The 13813-nt window shown below is 27.5% G+C and overlaps 2 protein-coding genes across 2 annotated transcripts; one reads left to right on the forward strand and one right to left on the reverse strand.

The window, feature by feature from the left end:
* The first annotated feature begins 4841 nt into the window (after positions 1–4841).
* LOC149888817 (uncharacterized) lies at positions 4842–6645 on the forward strand. The gene is made up of 5 exons (XM_090088184.1): positions 4842–5126; positions 5207–5263; positions 5422–5506; positions 5723–5856; positions 6242–6645. Exons 1-5 carry the CDS (start codon positions 4974–4976, stop codon positions 6308–6310), a joined length of 498 nt encoding a protein of 165 aa, XP_089944310.1. The 5' UTR covers positions 4842–4973; the 3' UTR covers positions 6311–6645.
* Positions 6646–11767: 5122 nt separating this feature from the next.
* LOC145189185 (uncharacterized) lies at positions 11768–13651 on the reverse strand. The gene has a single exon (XM_090089308.1). It carries the CDS (start codon positions 13213–13215, stop codon positions 12076–12078), a length of 1140 nt encoding a protein of 379 aa, XP_089945434.1. The 5' UTR covers positions 13216–13651; the 3' UTR covers positions 11768–12075.
* Positions 13652–13813: the final 162 nt, after the last annotated feature.

Consider the following 13813-nt stretch of genomic DNA (forward strand, 5'->3'; position numbering starts at 1 on the left):
TCTGGCATTAAATATAAATATAAATCTAGTATTTTACATTTTTTATGCAATCCATATCTTTAAGCTAAAGAAATTATAAGCACACAAACATCTTGAAGTACATTAAAGTTGGAGTAATTGTTTCCTTTATAAATTTTATAGTTTGAATGAAAAAACCTATTGCACAGAATGTAAATGTTGATAGTATATAGCTATATTCGATAAGTGTATATATTGTTTATTTTCTGATTACTCTGTTACCATCAACCATTTTCGTTTTTTGCTGCTGCGCAAGCGTAGTACGCTGTGCTAATACTTAATAGCATTTTGAAAAGATGAATGGGAGTTTTGCGTTTCTATTGGTGACTCCTCATAAAAATTGGATAGCTCTTCTCCTGAGATTAAACGGCATACTTTGAACTATTATTAAATTGACTATTTTCAATTGACGCATTTCGGAAAGTCCAAAACTCAAAGATTCTTTTTAAGTTCATAAGGATACTTCAGCTAAAATCAGGTATAAAAAAATGCGTAAAATGAAAAAAATTCTGCGTAGAATTTTTTCAGAACTTTCCTGCATATATACATATATATACATATATATGTGTATGTATATATATATATATATATATATATATATATATATATATATATATATATATATATATATATATATATATATATATATATATATATATAAACATAGATGTTCATAAAAAATATTAATCGATGCGCTAATTACTCTCTTTTTTTTTTTAACACATATCACATAATCTAAATAGTTATAATAGCCGAATTTATAATAGCCGAAATTAACAATCCACTCTATTATTTCAAACTTCCTTTAAAATTGCATTCGTCTTCGAGTAAAACTTTGAACTTTTTTGCGAATTAATAATAATTATTAGAGAACTTTTATTTAAATTGTTATAATTATTTAAAAAAATCTATGTAAAATGAAATATGAAAGTTAGTATCTAATTATCAACAACATTTCAGCAAGAAAAAAATTTAAATGACTGTAGAAACTTTTGATAATATGACAAAATGTAAAATCATAGCAATCAATAAACAAAACATCTCAATGAAAAAAATTTAAATGACTGTAGAAACTTTTGATAATATGACAAAATGTAAAATCATAGCAATCAATAAACAAAACATCTCAATGAAAAAAATTACGAAACTTATAAGCACAACACATGCAACTATTAGCAGAATAATCAACCGATGTAATGAATATAATACAACTGAAAGTGTTCCTCAACCCTGAAGACCCTGGGTTTCAAATGAAAGAAATGAACATTCAGTTATTCTCATAGCGAAAAAAATAGAAAACTATCATCTACTGATCTTAGTCGAAAATGGCGAGAAGTTTCTGGTGTTGTTGCTAGAGTCGAGCAATTAGAAGAGCACTGCAAACGCACAATTACATGTGGCGAGAGGCTTGAAAAAAAACCAAGTCTATTGAAAAAACATTAGAAAGCAAGAATTTGTTATTTAGCTCATAAAACTTGGTCTAAGAGCATGTGGTAAAACGTTCTTTTCAGCGATGAAATGAACGTTGAGGTTAGTTCAAGAAAAAACTGAGTAATGCTGAGAAAAACGCCACATGAAAAAATGCACCCAGATTGTTCTATGTTTAGAACAAAACAAGGTAGCGGCAGTATAGACATCTGGGCCTGCATAAACTATGAAGATGTCGCACAGTGTATCATTTAAATCTAGAAGGAAAAAATTCTAGAAGCAAATATGGACTATAAATTTGCTTCTTTAAAGTACAATTATAGGTATAGTAATCATAAAAATAATAAAAATAAAATGGAAAAACGCTAATCCCGTTTTTGAATTTTATAAAATAGAGTAAATTTAAAGAATTTAAGGATTTTAAATCTTAGTTTCAATATTAAACAATTTTTATGAAAAACACATTTAAATTTATATTTTTCAATTAAATAACAAAACACATTTTGAAAGAGGGAAATATTGATGATTCAATTATTTGGTATCACTAACAATAACATGTTCATCTCGTGAATCCTCAAAATTGTCTCACTTTGCTTACTTTGCTCACTTAACAATTCAGGATTCATTTTAATATGCTTAGTTTTTGGGCTCTCAAACTTGCTAAAACCGGATCTGAAGTAATTAGCATTCTGTTTTATTCTAATTTAACTAAATTTATTTTACGATCCGAGTTTATGCATTCTAGAATAATTCCAAAGTCCTTATTAGTTCGAAGCGCATTCTTGTAATCTCACCCAACTTTTTAGTAATTCTGAAAAGTTTATGAGCACAGTTTCCATCATTTGTATCACCAGTTTGTTATTTGGGTATTTCAATTATAAAACCCAATTCATGTCTAAACATTCCCCGGACTTCTTTTTTATTCGTGCCACCTTTTCTTTATTTTCATTTTCACTTGCTTACCATGTTTTAATTTTATGCGGTATGAAATGTGAAGAACGCATTCTAAAATTCTAATCCAAGCATGAAAAGGTGATAATCATGAGGAAAGATATTTTTTGTTTATTTCTTTTTTTGATAACATATTTATAATATTCGTTTTAGTAGGATTACCGCTTGGCTTCTTTTACTTTGTGGTAAGAGGGATGTAGATTGCAATTGAAGGTTCATGTTTGTTTTTTAAAATTTTACCTTGATTCGGAGATGCTAAAAAGTTCTTTAACAATGGAAGCTGAATCTCTTTTTCCTTCTTTCATTAGCTTGATTTCCGTGGCAATTCTTTGCTCTTGGTTACTTGACTCCAGGAGATGTTGCAATTTGTACTTTTGAACTTTAGTTGAATAGTGTAGTAGAATAGTAAGCGCAGTCGATGTCTCCCTATTTTTTTCCATTTCATCTTAAATGTTTGATAAAAACTTCTAATTTTAGTTTTATACACTTTAAAGCAGCTTCAGACTTTCCAATATCTCCTATTTCTTCAAGAACATATCTCATCATTGCATCAAACTTCGACATTTTCGTGGTTCGTACCCATGTTTCAAAAAGAGCCATCTGGGAAACTCGAAGGAGCTTTTCTATAAAATAGAATAAACATAATTAGTTCGCAAACATTCGCATAATACTTTTTTTGGTTTAATAACTTAAAGGTATGAAGTATAATTTGCATATAACCATGCAATTATATTCGGTAATATTAAATGTTAAAAGACGCACAGAAATTGTAAAGTAACTTAATGATTTGACAAATAATTACTCACTTTTTAAAAGAATTCTGGAAGCCATCAAAAGATTCTCATTAAAAGCTGAAAACATCAACGATCCTTTTTTCGACATAATGAAATTTTTTACGCGAAACGTTTACAATAATTAAAAGTCTCCAGATCTCAATTGCATAGAGAATTTGTGATCTTGGTTAGATCACAATCTTGGTAAAATTGAAATAAAAAATCTGGACCAGCTGAAAGAAGAAGTAGCAAAATTACTGATTATTGTTCCGAAAGATTTTACTTAGAATTTAGTGAATTCCATGCCGAAACGGATCAATGAATGCTTAAACGCTAAAGGATTGTAAACAAAATATTAATTTCGTTTATTTTTATTTGTTTGTGTTTTGTTGTTTTTTTTAATTATGGTTTGTTAATTTTGTTGTTGTGGTTTGTTTATTTTGGCCACATTTTTTTTTTTATCATATGAACACTTGTTTTCATTTCAATATTTTAGTTTTAAATTTATTTATTTATTATTATTTTATAATAAACTTATATTGTGATTATTTGATTTATTTCAATTTTAAAAAATTGAAGAAAAAATCTCATTTAATTTTTGAAATAATAATTTCAAACTTATATTCATACTAAAATAGCATGATGGATTGTTATTTATGGCCAATTCTGTATGCATATAATGTATAAGAATATATATGATTATATATGTTTTTACGTGTGTGCATATATATATATATATATATATATATATATATATATATATATATATATATATATATTATATATATATATATATATATATATATATATATATATATATATATATATATGTATATATATATATAATTTTCAATTTAAATTTACGCAAGAGGCGATGGTAGCTTTGCTGTTACTAAATACAATTTTTTTATAAGTTTGAGTTTTGAAACTAGACCTTCCCGCTCTGTACTTGCTCAAAGTATCCAATATTCCGTAGTTTTTTCTATTAATACGTTATTTGCAAATTAAACAAACGAAAGGGACAATACTGACGCTGGTACCATTTTTAAAAAACATTTTATAAAATAAGGTTGAGTTTTAAAGATAAAAAAACATCTTTACGTGGTCAAAGTATGCGTGCACATGTACATTTTCAAAGTGTGGATCGATAAAACTTAAAAGTGATATTGATATTTGGAAGTTGCAAGCAGTTTATTTTCTACTTGTTCCTTATTTTCAAAATTATTACTTTTAATCAAATACTGTTAGAATTACAAACAAAAAGTCTTACATAAATTAATTGTGTCGCAAAAAAGATACAATATTAACAAACTGCTTTTTTTTTTTTTTACAGACATTATTGAATCTGGTTTTCATAGTGGAAAACCTCTCTCTGTTTATGGACAGGCCCTTATTCTTAAATTTCAGTTTATTTGTTTAGACGAGAATTACGAAAAAGTATTAATTGAACCAAATGTGAGGAAAGTGGGTGGATTAAATATTTAGTATAAAAAAACAAAGTTTCATTTTTTTTTTTTTTTTTTTTTTTTTTTTTTTTGAAGCTTCGGCTGAAAGATTTACGAAATATCAATTAAACTTACTAAAAGTTCCAGACTGTACGAAATTCATCACTTTGAAAAACATGCCTTTTTATTTATTTAAAGCTTCCTAGCGATTGGTGAAACTTTATTTATTAGCAATTCGTGGGTTGAATAAACATGTGATCAAAATAAAAAGTCTCAAAGTGAAATAACAATAACGATTTCAAACATTTTTTTTGACTGGGTGACAAGAGCAACTCAGTCTAGTTTCAATAGCATAAAAATGTCATCTATAAAAAACGATCATGCTCAACTAGCTATAGTGATAGGTGGTTTAGAAATTTTTATCGGTGTACTTGTCTTCGTTCCGTTTTATTTGACCTCTACAAAAGATATTTTCGGTTTCTTTGACACACCATTTTGGGTTGTAATTATGGTAATATCACTATGAGCATTGCAGTTAGGTTTATTATTTCTGTTGTTATGATATATGCTTAAAACATTTTGCTTTTCTAGTTTCTTGTCACTGGAATTGTTGGAATTATAGCTGGTGCAAAAAAGAACCGAAATGTTGTAGGTATTTTGCCTTTCATAAATGTGAAAACATTTAAAAACATTTTATAATGTAATAAAACTTTTTGATAATGAAAAACCGCATGAATATTAATTTACATTAAAAAAAAAACTGTTAAAAGTATTGAATTATCTTTAAAACGTGACTCATATTTCAGATGATCGCATTTACGGTTTTGAACGTTGTTTCGTGTATTGGTATAGTTATCGCTACATATATGTGCATTAAGCTCAGAGTGACTAGTAAGTGATATTGTTTGATTTGTAAGTGCTATTTGTATCCTTAACATGTAAATGTCATGCCGACGGCTCATAGGAAACTTTTAAAGATTATAGAGCTACTTGAAGATTTCGGTTAAAAACGATCTTTGGTGCTGTCTTAAGAGTTTTTATACTCTTAAAGCAATAATAATGTTTGTTTATTTTTCGATAAATGAACTAAGAATCGTTAATATGTAGGTGTTGCAAAGAATTCTTCTGAATCGTCGATGGTTTCATCCATTCTTAGGGTAACCCGTTGGCTGTTGCCTATTACAGCATCTATAACGGTTGCGGGAGGTATACTCGGAGAACGGGCCATCTTCAGCGCAATTGTAAGTTTTTATGAAATAGCTTCTATTTTGTTAAAATTGTTCAAAATAATAAAATAATGAAAAAATGTAAGACGCGACTGTTAATAATTCTACTATAATAAATCAGACTGATAGCATTTTGATATTAAAGTTTTACAATATTGAATACTGACTAGCAAATTTTAACAAAAATAGCACTTACTATCGATGACCTGAATACCTTTCTAAAATTTTTGAGATGAAGCGTTTTTAGATTAAGACTTTTTCGACTAAACAAACGATCGAAATTAAATAATACTTTGTAACCGTTTACAAAATATCATTTTTTTTACATCATACTATGTATTATCCATGTCATTTTCCAATTTCGTTTTTCATTTATAATCCAATTTGGTTTTTTATTTAGCCCGCTCAATCGCCGTCTATCGAAATAACAGAAACAAATTCGTATAAAAGATTTAAAAATGAAGTTTAACAATACTAGTTATAAGAAAATGTAACAAAATATTACGCTTATAGCGTTTCGATTGTGAATTCATATTTTTATTAAGGTGTTAGTAATTCATATAAATCGATAATAAGATTAACTTGAGTCATAAATTCATATCTATTTTCTATTATATATTATATAATATATTTCTATTATATATCTATTTTATTACAATCCAGCTCTGTGATTTTGTCATGTAGATTGCGTAATAATGTAATTATATTGCATAATTAACATTGAAACTTTTGAAGTAATAATTTTCTCTTGTAACAGAAAAAGCTACAGATTTATTTGAGAAAAAAATGATTATTTGTGTTTGACCGAAATATTTTTTAAAAAAAAAGTTTTTGTAGTTTTTCTGTGTTAAAACGCGCCTTATAAAACAAATGTGAAAAAAAAGTAGGATAAAATAGCCCGAGGCTGTTTGGTGTATTGGGTTTCTGTAAGAAATAAATATTAAAATATCTTCAGATTTTTGTTGACATAAACAATAATACACGTATACCTACTGATTCCCTCTACCCAAACAATTGGTACTTAACTATATTGTAATGTTACTTAACTATATTGTAATTGTTCTTATAATATTATTAAATTTTTCTTATAATATTTCATTAATTGTCTATGTAATACATAATACTACATACACAAGTTTTTCTAATAAAATAACAAAATGGACATGCAGGGAGGGGGCGCTAGATCGCATGCATGTAGAAAGTTTACAAACAATTTTAATTGTTTTTAAATTTACTACACAATCTAAATGCATGAGATCTATTTTGCATATGTATCTGCAATATTTTTCTATTTCAATAACGAACTCCAATTTCGGGAGGGGACGATTGTTTTCACATGGAATTGTGCCTAAATATATATTATTACATTTTTCTTCAATTCAAATATATTTGAAACCACAGATCTAAAATTGAAAATTTTATATATTTTTTTAGACCCAAAAAGTAAAACCTTTTTTTACAAAAAAAAAAAAAATCTCTAACTATTACCACATTTCAGAGCTGAAGATTTTTTATCTGAAATTGTATTTTAGTTAATTTTATTTTTATTTTATTTAGTTAATATTTAAGTTTCTCTGGTCTATGGTATGAAGAGTTTGGTAAATAAAAGCTGGTTAGAGTGCAACTAAGGTCCTAAGCAATTAATAAATGTCTAAACTTTGTGTACAAGAAAGTTCGCAGTTTGATCGCAAATACATCAAGATAAAACAGTTATTTTTTGTGAAGGGTGATTACTTTCTGATAACTCTTAGATTTTTGTATTTATCTTTATATATATATATATATATATATATATATATATATATATATATATATATATATATATATATATATATATATATATATATATATATATATATATATATATAAATATATATAAAGATAAATACAAAAATCTAAGAGTTATCAGAAAGTAATCACCCTTCACAAAAAATAACTGTTTTATCTTGATGTATTAACTGTTTTATCTTGAAGGTAAGTATGGGTATTAAGGCCCGGCGGGTAATAAGGCCCACTAATCCAAAATTAGGGAAAAAATAAATTGTGAAACTTTTTTTCGACATTAAAATATTAGAGTTATCTGGTTTTATCACTGGCAGCAAAAAAAAATCAGCATTTCTTTACCGCGCATTCGACAAAGGTGGGCCTTAATACCCATACTAACCTTATATATATATATATATATATATATATATATATATATATATATATATATATATATATATATATGTATTTATATATATATATATATATATATATTATGTGTTTTATTTATGCTATTACCTTAAAGTAGATAAAACCTATAGCTGACTAAAAGCCTAATTGTTTTAATTAAGTTTATTGAAAAAATGATTATAAATTATTTATTATTTTACCAAAGTTTTATTAAGCTGTTTTCCAGTCCCTTTTCTATCAGTTATTGTTCTCTTGACAGACGATAGTCACACTTTTTTTGCGAAGTAATAAATTTTTCTTGATAAATTTTTTAAAATAAATAAATATGGATAGTTAATAAATATTTGTTGAAAGCTATTATATTTGTTATCGGTTATATAATTAACATCTATCATCATTATCAATAGCGTTAGTTATTTAGTCTAAATTAAATGCATAATTTATTATTATTCGCGGAAGTGTTACTGGATGTTAATAGGTTATATATAATACAAATATATAAATTTATTTCAGCCGCTTTCAGTGAACTAATTGTTTCTACTCCAGTAGCAATAACGCAACCATAGGGTTTAGGTGCAGCAGCTAAACAATCTACTCTTGGTTTAGCAAAAGAATCATCTACTCCTGGTGCAGCTTTGGAACCAACTATTCCTAGTGCTTTTGAACCATCTTCTTTAACGTTTATCGGTAGTTAGGATTTTGTGATTTTTGCCATATCAGTAGCAACACCAATTTCAAAATCATCCGATCGAAAGCGAGGTGCACTATATAAAGCGGTGCTAATAAATATAAAAGCTACAAAAAAAAACTAAAGTATCTATCAGGAAAAACAAATTAGCTAAACGAAACAACAAAATCAAAGAACATAAAGAAATTCCAGCGTGCCTAAATTTTCCTAAAGTTCTCTGAGTTAGACAAATGAACATTCTGATTCTGTTAGTTTTGATAACAAAGATGGCGATTTAATGATCAAGTAATGAAAAAAAAAAAAAAAAAATTGAAAAAACTTTGACTTAATTGAACCAGTTTTGTGTCATGCTTCTTTGTTTTTTCGTTTGCTTGCTTTTTTTTTTTAATTTCTAAATGCAAATTAATGTTGCTCTTTACGTTTTTCTTGTTTTCCAGTTGGTTAGTTTTCTATCTATTTCAGCCATAAACCCTTTGTTACCATTTCTGTTAATCACCCATAAACTTAAGATAAGTTTTATGTTTAATATAATTGTACATTCTGTATATTATGTATTCTGTAGATTGTGTATTCTGTATATTATGTATTAGCATGAATTATTGTTAGCTACTATTTACTGTTTAAAATTTTATGGAGTTTTTTTTTAAAAAATCTAAAACTTATAAAGAACTTTAAAGTGTGTGCGACCTTTCTTCATCAAGTTTATTTTAAGTTTTATAGAACATACACAAAGTAATTATTTTCTCCAGTCCAAGATATAGAAATAACAGCGTTAACCATAGATAAAAAATCTGCTGTAGAACTGTTTAATTGCCGGAGTTGAACTTTTTCTTATTGCGACAACCGCAATGATAAACAGCCGGTGAAGAACTGGTGATGTGGAATAGTTCCATAGCGCTCTAAAACGCCCTTGGATATTTGTTTTTTGTTTTTGAAACAACATTTTTTTTATTCTGTATTTTTTTTATTCTTTTATTTACAATTATATGGACAACGGATGGGTTATCCTTGGAACATTTCTAATCCCGCTTTATTTTATGTTCAATGTAAAAATGCTGATAAATTTTTCTATTAAATGAATTTTTTTAATTGCAAAAAATGAGTATTATGGAAAAAATGATGTTGTAAACAACCAGACAGATGCGAAAAATGGATTTAACAAAAAAAGTGTCGAAAATATGAAAACAATAAGTGACGTATTTTGTAAGGGGAACTGAACAGTTTTTAATTTAAAAAAATTTAAAAAAATTTTAAAGAGAAAAAAGAAAGAAAAAATTAAAAGAGCAATTATATTAAGAACGGAAGTTTAACTTTTTAGAGCTCACTCTTATATAGGTACTCGAAAATGATAAAATCATGAGAATGACGCAAAAATCTGATAAATCATGAAAATGATGCAAGAATCTGTAAGTTTAAAAAAGACTAGTATCTCTGAAGTTGATAGTAAAAAATTCAGAAAAAAGTTTTATATTTAAGGTCCAAAGGACATTTTAAAAGTAAATTAAGTAGCGATTGTTATTTTAAAGTAGTATCTTGACGTCAATCAGACGAACAGCCTTACGACCTTTAAAGGACATCTAATAACACAAAAATTTTTTAAAGATTATATTTGAAAAAGGAGGGAAAACAGAGTCTAGTTTGTTACATCGAGATCTTTATAATTTTAGGGCTCGATACGTCGAAGTTCTATCGTAGTTATAAGTAAAATTATTTAACAATTTCATATCTAATCAATCTAATTTACTTTCATTAAGTTTAAGAAAAGACTTTTTTTTTTTTTAGTGATGCATATTAAAAAGGTTAGCCCCGCCACAATTGGAGTTAAAACTTTATGTAAAAATTTAGTTTCAGTTATATTTTTTTGGTGCTCGTTGCGCCAAAAAAATAATCCACCTAATGTGGATTATTTTTTTGGCGCAACGAGCACTAAAATTTTCTCACGCGGATTTTGCCTTTTTATTTTCCTTTTTAATTTCATTATTAAGCAATCCTTAATTTTGTGCGAAAAAAAAGCTTTCACTTGATGTGCGCTAATCAATTAAAAAAAAATAAAAATATAAAATTGTAAATTGGTTTTTTTCCCTATAAACTGCTTATTGTAAATAATAAGTTTTCAAACTTTATTTGACATTATTGCTATTTTATTATTTGACATAATTAAGTATGAAACATTATTTATATCACTTTTTATTTATATCACTTTTTATTTTTAATCTGTTTTTGATGAAGCAAATAAAAAAAAAAAAAAGAAAATCTAAAATTGGAATTAAAGTTTTAAAACAAATTTAAATTATTTAGTGTAATAAAAAGCGCGCATCCTAAAATCTGCTTTTTTAAAATCATATTGTGGATCTTGATGGTAATAACAATGTATAAAACAAATCCCGCTATCCTCTTTTGTTTCTAGTATTATTATCCATAAGACTTAATGAATCCACCATTTTGGTTTTTCGCTCCCATCTGGAGTTGTTTAACGGCAAACTGTTTTCTTTTTGACTTGTTTTTTTCATCCCTTTGATTACATCTTTGTTTTTATTAAAAAAACACGACGCCTTGTTTTCTAAAAATTTCTTCGTTTATTGCTTTCTGCATAATTTATTACTTCTTCCTTTGAGGTTTTTGAATTTAATAGGTGAGTGGCGCCAAGAGTTAACGTTCGTTATTGCTGCACTGCTCAACTCTGCCGACTCGAGGACATCGCTGAATTATGAAAGTTCTCTCCACTACCTCTAAAATCTCGTACAGATCACAAAAAAAGCTAACTTTTGAGTTAGGTTCGGAATTTTAAGTTTTACTAAACGTGCTTTTTTTTCAGGATCCTTTTTTTAATATTGGTTTAGCGATTTTTGCGAAACTTTAATTAACTATCTGTTTACTTGTTTCAATGACTGTTTATCAATGTTAGGTTGAAACTGTCCGGAAATCAAATCCTTTTTCCAAATATTTATTTCGATAATCATTAAAAAAAAAAAACCACCGACGAACCGGTGGTTTAGCCCGTTACTGCTTTTCTCGAATTAAAGTTTTTTTTTTTAAAAAAAAAACAAAAAAAAACAGGTAAGGTTTTTGAATGCTAAACGAATTTTTATATCAAATATACACAAATCGCAAAGTGCTAAGAGTATGCAAACACGTTTTTGATAGTTAAAAAAATTTATTCAAAAAATCTTAACCAATTTTTTAATTAAAAAAATGACTGCGATTTCTAACAAAGCATAAGAATAAAGTCATTTTTATTGCTTGCTTAACTTATTTAGAAATATAATTGGTACCGCGCAATAAAGAGAATGTCTTAAAGTGTCATTCTAAAAAATCATTAAAACATCCGCTTAAATCTTCTAATTTTTATGAACAACTTCAGAAACCTTTTTTTAAAGTGACGGAAGCTTATACAGCTTGCTCCTTGTGTTTTCTTTGGTACCAATCGTGCTGACTGCTCCACGTCGCAAACCAGCAAAAAACTGAATGCTTATTTTACGGTTTGACGAATCTGAAACTGGCACTGGTTGTAAAACTCGCTCAAAGTTTATCCGCATCAACAACTTATTGCAGTACGTTTGCATAAATTCAACAACATCATTTTCGTTGTTTTTGTTTATAATGACATAATCTTCATCATTTTTTATTGGTGATCGACGCCATTCAAATTTACATTTTCCAGATTTCTTAAAAATAATAAAGTAAATCATAGGATTTGCAGAAAATCCCAGCCACGTTAAAGTCAGCAAACACTCGTAAGCTACCAAAGTATTTTGTTCTGCAAATTCACATTTGTATAGAAAATAACATACTAACTCCAAAAGCATGAGTGGCAAATTGCAACTTATGAATACTACAAACGCTGTTAGAGTGAATCTGTTAAAGTTTCTATAAAGTTTACGACGGTAAAGAACCAAAGCAGTTGTCTGCTTTGGATATGCATTATTAAAAATACTACTTATAGTTAAAAGTCCAGGTGCTATGTACAATATTATCAAAAGAAATATTAGGTAAAGCTTTATTAAGTCCGAGGAAGGATATTCGCTTCTTGTAAACCAAAAATGCTTCTTTTTCAGTATTAATTTTGGAGAAGAAACGACAAATCCAGACAGCAAAAGAAATATCTGTTCAAGTTTTGCATGTTGACTTGTTTGTTTTCGTGTTAGAAGGTTGATAGAACATTTCTTTCGTATAATAAAAATAAGAGTCCATACAAAGCTGTAAGTGTATATTAAATGAAATGCTGATAAAACATTTCTTAGGGCAGGTGTATGTTTAGAGAGAGATGTCTCTTTATATACGACATATATCGGTATATAGATTATAGAGACGAAGAGCGCAATTCCACTTAAGTTCATAATATAATGTCCGAAAAAGTACCGACTATTTGAGCAACTGTCCTTCAACAAAAGATACATCTGGTAAACATTGGTGGAAAACAATAGTACGAGCACCACAGGTATTATTGACAATCGAACCAAGCGAGCTGAATCGTTATCTTTTGTTGTAAAATATGCAGTTAAATTTTCCATAGCTTTTTTTCCTATCGTCTAAAATGCTCAGTGTCCCTGAGAGAAATCGTATAAATTTGTTTTTGGATTGTTCTGCTATTGAAGTCGAACTGATTACACATTTCTAAGATAATTCAAGTATTCTCTTGGTTTCCTCCATCACGTTGTTTTTTTAGTTTTCTTTTACTTCTTCTTCTTCTCTTTTTCTTTTCAAATCCTAGCATTGTAATGAAGTAAACGAATGTATAGTATTCAGATTATTCAAAAAAAAGATCATTTTTACGGAAAACTACAAAAAGGGTATTTGAAAGCACGAGGAAAACAATTGGTGTTGCTAGAAACGTAAATGCGTCCTTAAAAATAAAATAAAACAATGAAATAGAACCGTCATCGTGATTAATTAATAATATCAGGAGTGTTCAAGCCCTTTTTATTAAAAGCCGAGTAATTGGAATATTTAAAAGAGAAATCTCATAAAAGCATTATTTCATTAAATGGAAACGTTTACTGTGATCTTTTTGAAGCAATATGCTTTTATTTTTTAAAAAATGAAAAACAGCCGGGCATTTCTCAGCTTATATAGTGTGATAATGTGAGTCACAGAAACAATAGGGTAATT

Source organism: Hydra viridissima, unplaced genomic scaffold (assembly GCF_058129835.1).
Source record: "Hydra viridissima isolate aposymbiotic clone 2 unplaced genomic scaffold, HvirCarnegie_v1 scaffold_5, whole genome shotgun sequence".
Taxonomy (NCBI): Eukaryota; Metazoa; Cnidaria; class Hydrozoa; order Anthoathecata; family Hydridae; genus Hydra; species Hydra viridissima.